Here is an 18,887-nt window from a genome sequence, read left to right on the forward strand (position 1 = left end):
CAATATGTAATCTTCACCTGTCCTACCAGTAATACTTCGCATTCATTTATACCTATATTTATTCAAATTGTAAAAGTAAAGCTTCTATCAGTATTACACATGTGAAATACTTGCTACAAATACATAAAATCTATTGAATAAAGTTAAATATCTCTTGCTAATTTGCCTATCTTGCTAATTTACCTACCAATTCTATGTTACTATAATTATGAAAGTTCTAGCATATTATTTAAATTTTTTTCAAATTATTTTAAAACTTACTGCTACATCTTTTGTTTGTTTGTTTGTTTGTTTGTTTGTTTTTGTTTTTGTTTTGAGACAGGGTTTCTCTGTGTAGCTTTGTGCCTTTCCTGGATCTTGCTCTGTAGACCAGGCTGGCCTCGAACTCACAGAGATCTGTCTGGCTCTGCCTCCCTAGTGCTGGGATTAAAGACGTGTGCCACCACTGCCTGGCTTATTGCTACATCTTAAATGTTGTTTTTCTATGAGTGAGCATAGAATCAATTTATTGCCTTTACTGATATGGAGAATTCCATGGCTCCCTGTTACTGACTTACTTATCAATTCCTTAATTATGGCCTCTTTGTAACTGTAAAATGTTCTTCATTGACTATCATTCACATGCTTCATTGCAATATGTTTTTCATCATGGAGTCAGTCTTGATATCATCCAGCAAGTATCATTAACTGTCAGCTGTGAATAGGATCTGTCTTAGGAATTAAAGATCTATCAGGTAACCGGGAGGTGGTGGAGTACGCCTTTAATCCCAGCACTTGGGAGGCAGAGGCAGTCGTTGTGAGTTCGAGGCCAGCCTGGTCTACAGAGCAAGAGCCAGGAAAGGTGCAAAGCTATACAGAGAAACCCTGTCTTGAAAAACAACAACAACAACAAAATCTATAAGCTAACAAAATAAAGCCAAACTTTTTATCTTTCTTGTATTAGTAGTAGAATAGACAACTAAACCAATAATATGCAGGATTCTCTACTTCAGTGATTTCAGTTTGGGCCAAAAAGAAAAGGAAATTAGAAGCATATCAATGTTGCTGACAGAGGGTCTGTTTATTTAAGGAGTGTGTTTAAGTGTGTCCACCAAACCAAGTGCTCTTAGGATACAGACTAGTCAAGAATCTTGGTAACAAAGTCAAGACAGGGGACCCAACATTCAGGAAGTGCTGTGATTCAGCCATATACTTAATGCAATAGAAGAAGAGGGGGGTGTTTAACATAAGAAAAGGCAAGAGACACAACAGGAGAGTTGTGTGCATGTGTGCCCATGTAGGTGTGTGTGTGCATGTGTTGTATACATGCATCTGTATTCATGTATGTGTGGGTACCTGTGGCACTCTAGGCAAAGCAGACTTTGTTAGAAAAAAAAAGAGTTTTAAATACAAATCTAGTATTATTGAAGATGTAGACTCTTAAAAAGTGGTCTTAGAAGCGTTATTCACAATATTCCAAATATGCGAATGTCTCATATTCCTAATGGAAAAACAAAATACAGTATGTTTATACACTAAAATTATTTAATCTGAAAAATTAGAGAATTTCCACACATGCTTAAACTTGGGTGGACCTTAGAAATACTCTGATAATTGAAGTAACGGAAGCCACATGTGAAGGGACAAATACGCTATCACACCATTTACATGAGGGACTTGGAATAGTGCACATTGTAGCTAGTTAATGTCGAATAATAGTTTCCAGGTGAGAGAGGAAACAGAAAGCTGATGTTTTGCTTTTTCTAGATGACTTCTTTGCCAGTGTATCTCTTGCCTCATACAGATTTACTTGATTCAAGTCAGCAGTGAATGAGTGTATAGCATGGGTACAGGTTTACTTTTTGTTCTTCAGGTTTGTTTTCCTATCATGAATATCCTATATCCCTATTGTCTTTTTTAATGAAAATTATGTTTTTTTTTTTTTTTCTGAGTGAAGATGTGGATTAAAATGTAGGGCCTTGTAGGGAATAAAATAAAGGGCTTATAGGAATAAGATAGTGCTTAGCATGGTTTATGATGCGTCTTTAAGTGTAGATGATTGTTTTCTACCACCACCACCACCACCCTCATCCTCATCCTCCTCTTCCTCCTCCTCCTCATCCCTAAATATCATCAGTAGATCAGAGCAAGTTAGCAATGTAAGAACCTGTCACCTGACATGTATGTGTCTGTGTATTTATTAATCACCTACCAACTCCGTGCCTACTTGTGTTTTATTATATTTACTATGATAAGCCAAATTATCTGTTGTGTTATAGAGTCTCATATGCTAGGCAGAAACTGAGTACTTGGAAAGAACTTAAATGAGTCTATTCAATTTTATGTTTTATCAGTTTTGGCAAGAAAACAGACCTGACTATGTGAACATCCAGCTGTACCTCAGTCAAACAGATGGAAGACAGGTATGTGGATGGATGTTCTTGTTAATTAAATGAGCCCCTGGATAACAGAAGATTTACTGGAAGAGCCGTGCTGGAAGAAAATTTCTGCAGGAGGTTTGAGCAGAAGTTTCCCGGAGGAAAGGCTCTGTCGGAATCTGTCCAGGAAACTCGTAGCTTGTCCTTGAAGTCAACCCTGTTGTGCCTTTCAGTTCCCCACACAGCATGCTGAAGCAAACCTTTTGATTCCATCTTTCCTCTTTGGGGTTATTTCAAGTTCTTTGTCTCTACAGAGACATCAAGCAATAAGTGACCAACCTTGCGATCCTTTTTCCATAGAGGGAAGGTTTGCTATGGTGAGAGATTAAGTCACACCCAGTTAAACATAGTCCATCCCAGAGGAATCTGACAGAAACGGAGCCACCATGCATTCTTTACTATAAGAGCAACTATGCTGAGGAGTTTCCACACATCATTTTGTGTCGTCTCTGCTAATTGGAACAGTGTCTGCTGTTAGTCTCTATATTTTGATGTGACACAAACTAATGCTTGAAAATATCAAGTAGCTGTATAATGTGGGGAATCTTGGTGTATAATGGTATAAATCTTGTTTTTCCAGATTTACAAAAACAAAAAAACAACTTTGTGTGTGTGTGTCTGTGTGTATCTGTGTGTGTGTGTGTGTGTGTGTGTGTGTGTGTGTGTGTGTGTGTGTGTTTGTAATTTCCCTCTGATTGTTCACTGTCAATTAAGAAGCAGTGTTTATTCTTTGCAAGAATGATCCCATTAACCGTCATTGGTTGATAGGGTGGAGATTTAGAACTCTGCTGTCTTGGGATGTCTTGTCTAGAGTTATTCCCCCAAATTTGTGATAATGATTTGTATTAATTTACTCATATAATGAGTATAATATGACAACTGTACTTAGGTACAAACATGGCAGAGACATTTAATTTTGAGCCTATTTAATAGGAATGTGATGAACTGGAATTTGTTCTTTATCTTACTTTAAATTTATTAAAAATGAAGCAAATAATTAAGATCTAGGTATGTCAGCAATTCAAAAGGATACTGAATTTTTTTAAGATGTATTTATTTATTATGTATACAGCATGTATGCCTGTAGGCCAGAAGGGGGCACTAGATCTCATATAGATGGTTGTGAGCCACCATGTGGTTGCTGGGAATTGAACTCAGGACCTCTGGAAGAGCAAGCAGTTAGTGCTCTTAACGTCTGAGCCGTCTCTCCAGCCCAGGATACTAAATTTTAAAGGAGAAGAAAATGAAAGTGACATTTTGAAATAATTGTACTTCACAGATTTCCATTTCTTACCTTTTGTCATAGCAATTTGGAAGGCAGACATAAGCTAGGTGAATTCATGTAAGAGAAATGCGCTATTTATCCAAAGCTATGTCTTATAAAACATATACTTCTTTTTTGACAGAAGATAATTGGAGAAAAGTACCACACACTGAATTCTAGGCTTTTTATTGGACGCCCTCGGTGGAAGCTTTTATTTGATGAAATAGCAAAATGTAACAGAGGGTAAGTAATGTACCTCATAAAATTGACATGTGGCTGAAGATCAAATTAAAATATTCCTGGTCCATCCCATGAAATGTTAAAAATGAATTGCCACTGTGTTTACAAATTACAAAGTCATTTGAACATTTAGTTTCAATCAAAAGATGAAGATAGTTACCACCCTAAAAGCTGGGAATACTGAATAATTAAAAATTAATTTAGGGTCTGGAGAAATGTCTCAGTGGTTAAAAGCACTGACTGCTCTTCCAGAAGTCCTGAGTTCAATTCCCAGCAACCATAGGGTGACTCACAGCCATCTGTAATGAGATTTGGTGCCATCTTCTGGCCTGCAGGGACACATGTGGGCAGAACACTGTATATATAATAAATAAATAAATCTTTTAAAAAAAATTTAATTAATGTAGAAATAGTTGGTGAATTAGACTCACCTATCTACTTTTAAATCTGTGTGCTCATTTTAACTTGAATATTTATTTTCATGGTGTATTTCAAAGAATCGGGGTAAAAGATTTTCAATGTTATTTTGATGAACAAAGGAATGTCATCAACACACCTAACAATAGTTACATTCAGAAGTTACATTTTTGTACTTTACTATCAGACTGAAGCTTTTTTCAAGGCTTTTATTTTAAGGTTAACTATTCAAACATGAAATATTTCCAAATGCATGTTTCCTTCTTTCAAGCTGTAGTTTTATCAAGAATCACAGTGTTAGAGATGTGTCTGTGACATGAACTAACTGTGAAAGCAAAGGTATTTAAATTAGAGCAGACAAACCAGTCCATGGGTCATCACTGAAACTACCATAGTGAAGTGCAGTAAGCATAAACTACAGAAAATACTTTCAAAAACTTTGCCCGTGAACATCTAAGTTTATAACATGAGTTTAGTTTTCTGATCTTTCATAAGTTGTACTCAACATTTTGCAGATATGGACATTTCATTATTAATTCCTTTAAACATATATACTGGAATAGAAATATATTAACTCCTTGGTTGTAAAAATGGTGCTTGCATAAACTCTTAGCTAGCATTTGGACATTGTACAACATTTCCTCTTAAATTTGAGTTGCTGTTTAATTTATTAACCCATTGAATTCTCTCAGAATACAATTTATTTTTACAATTGAAAAAGTTATACCTTCATTGCTAAACTGATATTACTTCTGTATCAGGTAGGCATATAAATTGTAATTTTGTTTTTAAAGTTCCTTACGAACAGCTTGTTTGTTGGCTAATATTTTTCCTTGCGATTACTAATATGTACATTCAATTAGTGATGTAGACATTTTTGGAGATGTGTATCACTGGGGATGTTCATCCTTGGGAAAGCATCATGTAATACATAATTATATATTACTCTATATTATTATGAATAATTATCATATCATTATGATAATATAATAATTAATAGTATTGTTATTATATAGTTCACAGAACAGTCAAACTGTATCAAATTGAGAACAAACTCATGAACCATGTGCTGTACTAATGTATTAATGACAGCTATAGTATCATTAGGTGAGGGGAAATTTTAGTTCTTTTCATGTCATGTGACCACAATCACATGTTTAATTAATCTTTGATTGAAATGTCACTATGTGGTGCATGAATGTAGTTGAATAATTTATAATTTTAATAATACATTTTTATATACAGAGGATATTTAAGCAAACAAACATGCTTATAATATGACATATCTCCATATCTCTATATATGTTTATCTATACGTTTTTATTTAGATAGACATAGAATAGAGTCCAGTGTTCCTACTGCTATTATGAATAAGGAAATATACGTTTAAATGAAGCACAAGAGAAAATAATGTAGCTAAAAGTCTTAGCAAACCAGACATTTCGGAGGCTGCTGCAGTTTTAAAGTAACTCTTTTAAAAGAAAATAAAAGGAATGCACTCTACAATAACAAAATGTATAGTATAAAAATATATATATAATCCTACTAGCAACATGGTCATTTATCATCAAGTATTATATATCACACACAATAATTTTCATCATCAAGAATTTTTTAGTTTGTCTCCACGTTATGGGAACACAGTCATATGCGTGAATTTTTTTTTTTTGAAATTCCATTTTGTGGTATATGAATGTAGCTGAAAATTTTATAATTTTAAAAATGCATTTTGACATATACAGAGGTCATTGATTCAAAGTACATAGGCCATCTTAAAAGACGAAAAGCTTTAAAGAGGACCTCCAAGCCATGAATGCATGGTTGATAAGATGTACTGAAAAGATCACTAACTCAGTGTGGCCTCTGACTGCACCCTCGAAGATTTTGTTTCAGAAGTTATAATTGGAAGTCAAAGGAGCCAAACTTATAAAGAATTAAAGCTACCCATGTGGTTCAAGTTGAGGCATGTTTGAAATTCCTTCAGTTGCTTTCTCTTTCCTTTGATAAACTACTTTTCAAGTGAAGAGAGAGTGGTTATTTATTATATCAAAGCAGAGATACTTTGTAATATTCATGTTCCTAGTAAAGGTGAACAATTTTAAAAACTGTCAGCCTAGTTTTGAACACATTCTTTTCCCATAATTTTCCAGTGTCAGCTGCACTAGGTGTGATAATTTTGTCTGACTTATCTGACCCTTGGTGTAGACACTACATATATGTTCCTCATTATTATTTAATGAATTTTGGAAAACAATCTTTATATTTTTCCATTCCACATTGCTGAAAACTTTATCAGTTTCCCTAGCTCAACTTTGAATCCATACCCCAATGCATTGGCTCTCTCACAAGGAATCAGGTCAAGATTATCAGCTCATTCCATTAGTTTGTGGGAATTATTATTTGTCATTAAATTTAGATTTTAAAATGATTCTGTATGTTTATTAGTTTCTTTCTTATGAAACAGTGAAACTGGCATAAGAAGAATGAATTGCACCAGCTACTGTTCACACTATAAATTGCTATTTGCTGTGTGTATTAAGACATGCATGTGAAATTAATTATTTTATTGAGTTTTATATAGCACAGTTGGAAATAATGAGCTAATATCTTAAGAATATACTAATGGGGGATGAATACTACATAAACAGGAGGTTTCACTTAAAACATTTGGTTAACTTCAAAGTTATAAGTCACTGAAACAACAAAATAAAAATAGAGATGACTAATACAATACATACATTCAGCTTTTTAACACTCTTTTTAACATTGTATTCATTTTTAGAAAATGTTAATTTATTAAACCAGTGGCACCTCTTTATTTAGTATATGATATAGATTGAATATTGAAGTGAAACTATCTATGTCCAAGAGGTGGGAACTGTTAATTCATTGTTATGAATTCTTACAGAAGCTCTGAGTACCAGTGTGCATGTCTTCGTGCTGATTAGGTTTTGGTCATCTTGACACCAACTAGGGTTATTTAGGAAGAGGGAACCACAGTTGAGTAAAAGCCTTCATAATATTGGTGCACAGACAAGTGTATGGGAGCATTTTCTTAATTAATGATTGATGTGAGAGGGCCCAGTCTCTGTGGGAGGTGCCACCCCTAGGCTGATGGTGCTGGGTGTATAAAAGGCAAATTAAGGAAGGCCTGGTGAGCAAGCAGTGTTCTTCCATGGTTTTGGCTTCAGTTTCTGCATCCAGTTGTGGCCCTGAGTTCCTGCTCCAACAACCCTTCTTTACAAACTGTAAAGAATCATTTCCTCCCTAAGTTGTTTTTGCTCAGTGTGTTTCTCATAGCAGTGGAAAATAAAATAGGGCAGTGTGTAACTGATAGGTGTATACATATGAAACATAAGCTTTAATTTTTAAAACAAAAATGTAGTGATGCTACAGTAGATAATTATTTTTCCCTTTTTAAAAATGTTTGCAGATTTGTCTTCAATTTACTTTTAATGATACTCTTGCATTTTGATAATGGACAGTTTTTGTGATATTCTACTTTACACTATTATAAAATATAGATAATGTGACAACTATCTTAATTATGAACATTTAGGTCTCTCTGGAGCTCTACTGTTTAAAATAGCAAGGAAATTTCTTTCTCATGTGGGAGTAATACAGCATTTTAGGACAAATATCCTACTTAAAAAAAACTCACCTGTATATCCTGCATCACGGTGGCTTCTTTAAATTCATAAAATGAACCATGTAATCAAAACATATGCTCATTAAAAAAGAGGATATTTTGAAATTACCCTGTCTTCATCATTATTTTATAGATGAACTGCAAACCCCAAATACAATGGTATATTGAGTGCTATAACTCATAATTGATTTCCGAAATTACTTGCTGTCTCCTGGCTATGGGTTCATTGTGCATTTTATAGCTTATAGCTTTCCTCAGATTGAAAGATTAACTGCCTAACTTTGCAATCTGTCTCTTAAAGGGTGGGACTTGACAGTTGGGTGATGTTAGACACTCCCAGATCCAGTATTTCAAGTCATATAATATCATGAAGGCATCCATAACTCATTTGCCATTTCTTTCTTTCTTGATTTGTTTATTTGTGTTTCTCTGCGTGCTAGAGATAGAAACTACACTTTCTATCCAGATGCTAAACAATCATTCTATTCATAATAATTTTTCAAAAGCAAAAAGGGAGAGTCTAACAATGTCAGAACTAATTGTACTAGCTCAAATTCAGCTTCCTATTGTTTATCATAGAAATGCATATGGTATTTTAAGCCACGGTATGTATTTATTTTACAAAGGGAAATAAGATAGTATTAAATACGGGTTAAATGTTGCAGGCCATGTTTTTATTTTATTGCTTCATAGAATTTCCAAAGCAATACAGACTAAACCATCACTAGGTTTGGCACTCACATTTGCTCCCATCTCCTTGAATCAAGTCACCAAAACCTACTGGTCCTGAGCTACGGCTGTTACATAGAATGAAACAAATTCTCATCATCTGAGGCCCACACCCTTACTCTACGTACAAAAGCAGGTGTTTCATATTAAGAAATTATGCACTGGCATATTAAGCATTTGAAATTAATCTCAGTGTCTGCTTTCAGACAGTGATCTCTGCTTAACAGTTGACTCCATCCATCTCATAATAATGATTATCAAGAGGAGGCCTTGGGAAATCCAACTTGCAAAACAAACTTGGTAAAATTTTCTGTCAAGGAAAATAATGATATGATCTCATCATTATGCAGTCTAAGTGCAAATGCTTATAGCCATCCATTTATGCTTACTTCATTGTAACAAATAATCACCATGATTTTAATATTAATGCAGGGTTTATTAAGCATGGCAGTATGTATTTTCATACTTCTTTTCCTTTTCCTTGTTTGCAGTTTAATTACCATGTAATTCACTAAAATGTTAATGGATACACATAATGTTATCTTTGGATTCTTTTGTAATAAGATTTAACACTTTAAATTTCTGACACCATTTTGTTTATATATCACAACTTTTGTTTCATTTTTTTCATTGTTATACAGATCTAAATAATTTTAATTGCCATGTTTTATTGTTTTGTCCTTGCAATATTTGGAGTTATTCTGATCAGCTTCTGAATATGCAAATATTTTCAAATACATTTTGGTTATTTATATAGATTTGTTTGAAAATCTGATCAAGCTTTAAACATGTGGGCTGGAGGAGAGCACACCCTGTCAAATTTTTAGATAAAAAAATTTACAACTACATATTTTTCTTTTACTGAAAATAAATTTTTTTCATGTAATATGTACTGATTATGGTTTACTGTCCCTCTACTCCTCCCAGTCCTCCCCACAACTTCTTCCATCTAGATCAACCACCCTTTCTGTCTCTCATTAGAAAACAAACAGGCTTCTAAGGGATAATTAATATAATATAATATAATATAATATATAATATAATATAATATAATTAATATAACATATAGTTAATATGATAAACAAAGACAAATAGATCAGAATAGGACAAAACAAGCAAAAAGAAAAGAGCCCAAGAAAAGGCACAAGAAACAGGTATAGATGAACAGATGCTGTAATTCACATGCTCAGAAATCTCATAAAAAACACTTGACCAGGAGCCATAATATATATATGCAAAGGACTTGTAAGGTTAAGAAAAAATAGAAAAAAATAGTAATAAAATGAAAAGATAAAGTTAAAAAAGAAGAAGCCCTAATATGACATTATGAGACAAGGAACCTCCAAAGATGTCATTGAGTTCCTTTTCCATTGGTCATCTATTGCTGGGCATGCAGCCTACCTTAAGATTAATTTGTTTCCCCAGTGAGATATGCTTGGAGAAAATTAAATTTTCATGTGCAAATGGTTGCTAACTGGAGATAACTTCCAGGTTGAGGATGGAGGCTTGCTGGTGTCCACTTCTCCTTTCACTCTAGGAAGCCATCCTGCAAACCCTGTGAATGCTGCCATAGTCTCGAGGAGTGCATATATGCATCAGTCCTGTTGTCTATAGAAGGCCTTATTTTCTTGGTGTCCTTCATCCCCACTAGCTTTTACATTCTTTTTGATTCCTATTCCTCAGGGTTCCTGAGCACTAAGGGGAAGAATTTGATGGAGACATCCCATTTAGGGCTAAGTATTCCAAGTTCTCTCAATCTCTGCATATTATCTGACTTTGTTCTCTGTATTTCTTCCCTCCTGTTGCAGGAGAAAACTTCTCTGATGATGGCTGAACAAGGAATTTATCTATGAATTTAGCAGACTGTCATTGGGAGCCATTTTATTGCTCTGTTACTTTAGCAAAACAGTAGTGTTTGTTTTTACTCAATGTCCCTGACTATCTAGTCTCAAGTTTCTAGTCACCCAGGAAGCTTCAGCTATGAGTTCTATCTCATTGGATGGGCCTTAAGTCAAATTAGATATTGGTTGGTAAACTCCCACAAGCTTTGCTCCACCATTGCCCTAATCTGTCTTGTAGGCAGGATACCATTGTAGATAAAGGGTTTGTTGCTGACTTCCTCATCCCCTTCTTCCATCCCACTCCCCAGTTGGAAAGTTTGGAACCTTTATGAGATATGGGCAAGTATGAGAAAGTCAGGTCATTTAGGAGAACTTTCGAGATGGGCAAGGCAAGTAGAGATGACAGATCTTGTCTCTGTATTCACTTGATCCTGGAGTGCAAAAACTTCACTTTCCACTATGACTGTCCATCCACCTGGAGTGTCAAGTTGGCAGGATTTAGGATCATCATGGAAATCTCTGGATATTTGTGTGAAGGATTTTATAAAGAAGTTGATCTAAGATGAAAAAGCCACTCTGAAAGTATCACCATTCCATTGCCATTGTCTCAGAATGAATGGAAAGGGAAAGGGAGGTGAGCAGCCACACTTGTTGCTCCCTGATCCTTGATTGTGAATGTGATAATGTCTACTCCCTCAAGCTCCTACAGCCATGCCTTTCTTACCATAATGCACTATACCCACAAAGGATCAGATTTAAAAAAATAAGATTTGGTAGAAAAGTATGTATTCACTACCTCCTTAAAACTTACTGAGACAGTTTTGTTGCCCAGGATATGGTCTACCTGGTGTGATATACACATTTGAAAAGATTTTTATTTCACCATTATTAACTAGCTGAAAATTAAATAATAAATGCAACAGTTTTGACTGGTTAATGGTAATGTTTAAGATTTCAGTACATTTATGGCCTTTCTGTCTACTTAATTTGTTGAAATCAACTATAGTTCTAGGTCTATCTGTCTTTGAAATGCTATACATTTTTTTTTTATTTCCTGTGCACTAAACCTTTAAATGTATTTACTTTGAATTTAATAGAGATATGGTTGGGTCTAAATATATCAGTTTAATCCTACTAGTTTCATTTATGTATCATTTTGTCATCCTCTGCATTTCTTTGGACTTATTGGGTATTTTTAAGAAAGTATTTTCTCTAGTATTGGCAGATTCATCATGCCTGTGTCCTTATTTCTTTCAGAAATAACTGCTTTAGACAGTTGCTTCCCAAACTTTTTCTTTACTGAGTATCACTGGGTAACTGTAGAAAAACAAGGTCCTGAGCCCATTCCCAAGTCCTCAATTTTAAAACTCTTGGGTCTGTGGAGCTCTCTGAGTTCTGTGAAGGTCTTGTAGTGATTGTTAGAGCCAAAAGTGGAGGAATTGTGTTCTAGCTGTGCACTGCACCTCACTGTTTTTGATACTCTCTTTTAAACCTATTGTATCGCTTTATGTGCCTTCAGCCCCTCTTCATCCGTTATTCTGCTGCTGGCCCTCACTCGCCTGGCTGTACACCTCCTTCCTAGTTTTTCTTTCATTTTTTACTTGTTTCAAAAGTCAAGGAAGTGTCAAAGAAATTAGAAATTATAAAAAACCATGCTTTATATGTACCCATGCTTTTGTGTAGCCTGAGACATCCTGAATCCAATAATGAAGATAATCCCCAAAGACATGTCTGCTAGGCAATCTGATTTGGAGACAATTCCTGTGCCATGGCTTTCCTCTCAGTTGACTCTCTGCTGTGTCAAGTTGACAACTAAGACTAACTAGGACACCATCTGGTAACATTTTGCTTCTTCCTGAGGAATTTCCTTTAACCTTCCTTGCAATGATGGTTTCTGCACCCCTCCCCCCAGTAAATTCAAGTTTTGCTAGAAAATTTTTTATTCTGTTCACATTTTCAAAGATGTTTTTCTGAAGTATATGGTTGGTTTGTCATACAATAGTTGACATTTTGCCTTGTTGGCACTTTGAGATGTCACACCACTGCATTTTTACATGCATATTTTGAGACAAATACTAACTGACAACTTTGCATGTCATCTTCTCTTTTTGATATATAATATATGGGTTTTTAATCCCCTTCTAGGTACAGCATTTTCTTGAGGTTCATGTGATTCTTGGATTTATGGGTTGTGAGGCTTTTTTTTTATGTCAAATTTGAGAGATGTTTGGTAGCTAATTTCTCAGCTTTATCCTAGTCTGTCTTCTCTCCCACTGAAGTACCAGTTGCATACATGTTAAAATATTTGTTGTTATTCTCAAGGCCACTGGCAATATTTTTCTCAGTCTTTGTTCTTTATAGAATTTGATTTGGATATATTCTAATGTTATGGTTTCAATTTTATTTCTCTTTTGTTTTTGAAGTTTGGTGATATATTGTATAGCCTAATAAACTTGCCTGAGGATCAGAGGAGAGAGCCAGCCACTAGATTAGACATGGAGATCAGGCAGTGGTGGCACACACCCTTAATCCTATCACCCAGGAGGCAGAAATCCATCTGGGTCTCTGTGAGTTCAAGGCCACACTGGAAACAGAGCCAGGCAATGGTGGCACACACCTTTAATCCCAGTACTGGTAAGCACACAAGCCTTTAATCCCAGGAAGTGATGTATGGGCAGAGAAAGGTATATAAGGCAACTCATTCCCTTTAAGCTGAACATTCCCTAGAGGTAAAAACTAATGGCTGGTTGTTCTACTTCTCTAATTTTTTGTTTGTTTGTTTGTTTGTTTTTGGTTTTGGTTTTTTGTCTTTTTTTACTTTTGAGGTTTTGCACATTGTTCTTTGGCATACAGATTGTTGCTGGACAGTAAGCAATGACAAATCTAGGGTTAATATGTTCTCTTTATTTTTCCCCAAGAGAGCACAGTTACGTGTTTAGTTTCTGAAACACTTGATGCATGCATTTTGAGATATTTGATGATACGAAGTATTTGAGAATTTTCGGCATGTATAAGGTGTTTTGATCACATTTCCTTCCCACTCCTCCTATGTCTTCTCACACTCACCTTCCCCTTCCACATTTGTGTGGGCCTCCAGTAGAGCACATTTGACCTAACAGGAACCAGACCTTTGACAAAACTGTCTTTCCCTCTCCTCCATCCATCCACTGTCAATAACTACTCAGCTCAGGGTAGTGGTTCTTGATGCCCATGTCCATGCTACAGTGTTGAATTGTCTGTTCTTGTGTAGGTCTTGTGTAGACAGACACAGCTGCCATGAACTCCTAAGTGCAGCCGTCCTGTCCTGTTCAGAAGAGTTTCCCCCAGTTCTCCGTATATGCTGGCTCTTAAAATCACCGGTTCTTCTATCCTGGCCCCTAAGCCATAAGGAGAGGGTGTGTGATGCAGAAGTCCCATTTGTGAGAGAGAACTCCACAGACACTAATTTTCTGCACTTTAACCTGTTGAAAGTTTCAACATTAACTAACAGGCACTGCACCATTTCCTGCTGAGTTATGAGATCTGAACTAATTTATAGGTATAAAGATATGAATTGAGTGGGCAGATTAGTGCTATGTCCATTTAGCAGATAATAGCAGTGAATTCATCCCTAGAGCCTGTAAGCTTCCCTGCTGTGGTATAGTACCCAGATTTACAATACTAGGCATGCATTCCTCCTGTGAAGTGGGCCTGAACCTCATCAGAAAGCAATTGGTCACACATAATTTATTCTTTTGCTTTTATTGCAAGCATGGTCATATCTTGCCACACTGGTCCTTGTTGTAGCTCTCAGTGTTTACAGTTGTGTAGGAGTATGGATAACATTTATCTCCAGAAACCTACATAGAGTCTTTTTGGACTATGAAAGCTATCTGTGAAGGTCAAAGCTTCCTAATCAATAGCAACTTGATTTCTCTATTTCTTGTGACTAAGTGTATAGTTTTTTCAGCAATAGCAGCTTACCCTTAAGTTCTGGTGAAAAGCTAGGAGCAATGACAATAGCCTTCATTGTTTGGGAGTCTCTGGGACAACCCTGTCCAACATCTCAGGAAAGGCTTCCAACACCTGGCACTAAGCTTTTTATTTGTCAACCTGTCTCTTCTTGGAGTAGTGTGATTCCCTGTGTACAGTAACAATTAAACATTTCATATTAATATATAAACTATATAATATAAATCATACATATGAAGTTTATACAATAGTAGGTTTGTCATAATTGCAGGGTTGGAGATCAAAATCAGGGCTTCACCCATGCTAGGCAACAACACTAACACTGATTTGCACCCAAAGCCATTTCTCTGGTTCTTAATGGAAGAGGATGTTTCCATTTTACCATCATGACTGCAAGTAATTATTCTGTTTCATACTTCTTAGTTTAATTTTCCAAGTGAAAGCCTTAATAAAAATGTTTTCTGTATTTGTATGTTTCAATAAATTCTGGTCTCTGTCTTCTGCCCCATGTTATGCTGGGATAATGAGGGCTCCCTGCATTTGTCATTGTTGGGGTAGTTAATGTTAAACATTTGCTATCCCAGAAGGAAGCCAGTACATATCTGTAAACCTTGGAGGAAGAGCAAATGAAATATTTCATTCTTGGAATTCATTTCTTCTATTTGTTAAAGATGCATGGCTTTAATTACTGAAGGATATTTTAGGTTAGAGAATAATTAAAACCCATTTGTCATTTCTCATGGACACTGCAGTGTATATATATTTTTTTTTCCAGGTGGTTAAAATGTTGCTTTCCAATTGGTAATGGCTTTTCAGTCTTTTTAAAAAAATAAAAAATAAAAAATAAAAAAAAACTACAACTCATGCAACTCCATGTAAAAAGTTTAGAACGGTATTTATAAAATGCCATGTGGTGGTATTGTGTTCCCCAAATATTGTGCACCCTAATAAATTTATCTGGGGTCAAAAACAGAACAGCCACTAGATACAGAGGCTAGAAAATGGTGGCACTCACACCTTTAATCCTAGCATTCCAGAGGCAGAAATCCCTCTGGATCTCTGTGAGTTCAAGGCCACATTGGAAACAGCCAGGCATGGTGACACACACCTTTAATCCCAAGAAGTGAGCCTTTAATCCCAGGGAGTAATGGCAGAAAGCAGATAAATAAAGCATGAAGATCAGAAACTAGCAGCATTTGGCTGGTTAAGCTTTTAGGCTTTTAGCAGCAGTTCAGCTGAGATTCATTCTGGATAAGGACTCAAAGGCTTCCAGTCTGAGGAAATGGCGAGGTGAGGTGGCTGTGGCTTGTTCTGGCCCCAGGTTTGTTTTTGTTAATAAGACCATCTAAGATTTCTGCTACAGTGCCCATTAAAGAATTGTCATCTATTCACTCTTTGTCTTTGTGTGGTTACCAGTGGCATGTAGTGAAAATACAAGATACACTGAAAATTTTCCATCAGCCAATTGATGCTCATAGTGAAATCTTTCTGAATTCAACTATGAATATCTAATTAGAAAGTTCTAAATGTAAAGCAGCAAGAAATTAACTTTTCCAATATCAAAACCTATGTTCACAAAGCTCAATGCTTGTCATGTTCTGCCAAGTTTTGTACCTGATTTTCCATTTCTTCTCTTTTCTTTCCAGGAAAACAGTTGGAGTTTTCTGCTGTGGACCAAGTCCAATTTCCAAGACTCTTCATAATTTGAGTAACCAGAGCAACTCATATGGGACAAAATTTGAATACAATAAAGAATCCTTCAGCTGAAGCCTTGGATACTAATCTTTTGAGGACTCTAAGGAAGGAACAGTGCAATTTCTAAGACTTGGAAACCTAGCTGAATCAAACAATTCTGCGATGCCAAAGAATAACAAGGTTTCATTATTTATGATTATTTAAAATGAGAATGCAAAGAATGTGGCAAAATGACATGTTTAATCTGGAAGCCAAAGAGGCCCTGAAGATGATTTGATGTGGTGATTCACATTTTGAGAACAAAATGAAAAGAATGCTGTTAGATGCACACCGTTGATTTTTATGGGAAATACAAGAAATCTCTTGCAAGGAGCTGAACTTGCTTACTTGGAAGCTGATAGCTGCAGTCCTCTCTAAATTGTTTTTGGTTGAACAGATTTAAGATTGAACAAAATTAAAAATTCATTGACACTCAGACTCTATTTTCTACATTGTGCATAAGTGGAGTAGCTTTAATTTGGAAAGGATCCAGGCAAACACTTGGAGTTTGAAACTGCAGCACAAAACTTTCTATTGATACGGGTACCTCATGTCCACGGCTAACCTCCTTCACTACTATCTCTGTTGTCTTCCTGTACTGTTTGTACCCTAGAATGCTCCTGAGCCTTCTACCCATGTTGACTCAGTGTCTAAGTTCTTATTTTTTGCACCTTATCCTCTACTAGGGAAATCTGCACTCCATCAGCCAACCTTTGACACGGTGATTTAATAGAATGATTTTATCACCAATTTGCTCTATTTAACCCTGTTGCAGAGTAATGAAAACTGTAAGAGGTGGCCTCCTGAAGGGCTTTGGTTAGGTTATGCTTGGACCCCGAAGAAAGAACCTTGTGTCTGGCAGCAAACACAGAAGCACAAGCCCTCTTGCCTTCGTCTTACTGAAGTCACCTTCTTCAAGGGGGACCCTCACTTTGCTGTCTAGAAAAATGAACCTGCTTCACTATTTATTCAAATCTAAGTTAAGAATCACTAATATTATTTTTTGCACTGTTTGATATCATGGTGATTTATTAGATTTAAATTTCCTGTTCGTGTGATCCAATCAGTTTATGACCTCTCCTTATTTAATACTCTTGAATCAGAAGGAAAGTCTATTCTACTACCTTAATAGTTAAGGTATTCACACAGTTTGACAATTCAGTTTGGTACAGAGCTATTCATGCTATCAAGTGTAACACATTCCTGAAATCAGATTCTTGCCTTATTTTTGATAGTCTTTGGCATGTCACATAACAATGGTAAACGATGTTATTATTTGGTTTAGGTGTGATTCACGACTAATAAACAAGCATACTAAAACATCTAGCACCAAATGACCACATGTGTATTTATTTACACATATTTTTTTCTTTTCTTGAAACATTTTTTTTATCCCTTCTATGGGCAATGTGCAATGCTTATATAAGACTGAGCTCTGAAGACATATACATACATATAGGTATCTGTATGTATATATAACATTACATTTTGGCAATGCTGTCCAGATAGATTAGGAAAGATTTTCAAACACAGATCAGAACGAACTCATAAAAAGAAACTTGACTTTGTCCAAGCTTGATGTGCAGTACTGAATTCTTGTTGATCATAACATTCATGTGATTATGTGAATTCATCAGATTTCAATGATTCAGATAAAAAAATTTGAAAAGATGATACTTCAGTCCTTATCTGCAATGTTAGATAAATATTCTTGCCTAATCTAAATTCCAGTGCATGTTCAAGCATCTATATGTTAAACACTGTTTATTTTTGAACAGGAATAAAATTAAAGCTTTATCACACATGTAGAAGACAGCTTTGTTTGCTTTGACAGATTCTGTGGTGGCGGTTATTGTTGTATACACCTTAAATCACTAATTTTGATGGCAATAAATATTGAGTTTGAAATGGTGTCCCTGAAATCAAGTTTATCTTTATACCAGGTAAATCAGCAATTTGGGGGAGATGCAATGTTCGCTGGTTTGTGAAAAGATAAGAATAACTGAAGAATTACACTACAAGTACATGCTAGTGTGATAACCTTAAGAATTTGGATTCTGCAGCTATTAATGGCATAGTCTGGTCATGTGACTGTGGGTTAAGATTTTTCATTTGGGCTCAGTTAATAGTATTTGTAGTACTTTTTTTTTTAATTTGCTTTAAAACATTGTGTTGTGTGAAACAAATTGTCCTCAATCTTGCTGTGTAGCCAAAGACTGCCTTGAACTTCCTTTCCTCCTGTCTCTACTTCCCAAATGTTAGAATTTCAAGCTTGCATTGCCATACAAAAATACTAATTACTTTAGGTAACATATATTTTGAGAACATAATGGAAATTATGCTATGATATATAACATACTGGATATAGTTTGGGCGCACAAACATTCTCAAATAAGATATATTAAAGAATCTCTTGAGAACATGATTTCTACTGTGGTCTTTCTCCTTGAACATTCCCTTTATTTATTTTTTTAAGAAACTATCAATAATTTATAGCCTTATACTTACAAATTTTCTTTATGGATAGAGATAATTCTCTTTATATGTTATCAAGCAAAAAATTCAATGGCACTTTTCACTAGCTTTTAATTTTACATCTCATTTAGGTAAAAGGAAGAGGCTATGGTTTTACATATAACTAAGAC

The 18,887-nt window shown here is 35.4% G+C and overlaps 1 protein-coding gene across 1 annotated transcript in view; it reads left to right on the forward strand.

Annotated features, from left to right (window-relative positions):
• The window catches only part of Nox4 (NADPH oxidase 4), a 136,764-nt gene extending 118,353 nt beyond the window's left edge, over positions 1 to 18,411 (forward strand). The window contains exons 16-18 of the mRNA XM_036200337.1: positions 2,334 to 2,402; positions 3,824 to 3,924; positions 16,155 to 18,411. Of these exons, the coding sequence (XP_036056230.1) occupies positions 2,334 to 2,402; positions 3,824 to 3,924; positions 16,155 to 16,275 (291 nt within the window). The 3' untranslated portion in view covers positions 16,276 to 18,411. The remainder of the gene's footprint in view (positions 1 to 2,333; positions 2,403 to 3,823; positions 3,925 to 16,154) is intronic.
• The last annotated feature ends 476 nt before the right edge of the window (positions 18,412 to 18,887 follow it).

The sequence above is a fragment of the Onychomys torridus genome, chromosome 1 (assembly GCF_903995425.1).
Source record: "Onychomys torridus chromosome 1, mOncTor1.1, whole genome shotgun sequence".
NCBI lineage: Eukaryota > Metazoa > Chordata > Mammalia > Rodentia > Cricetidae > Onychomys > Onychomys torridus.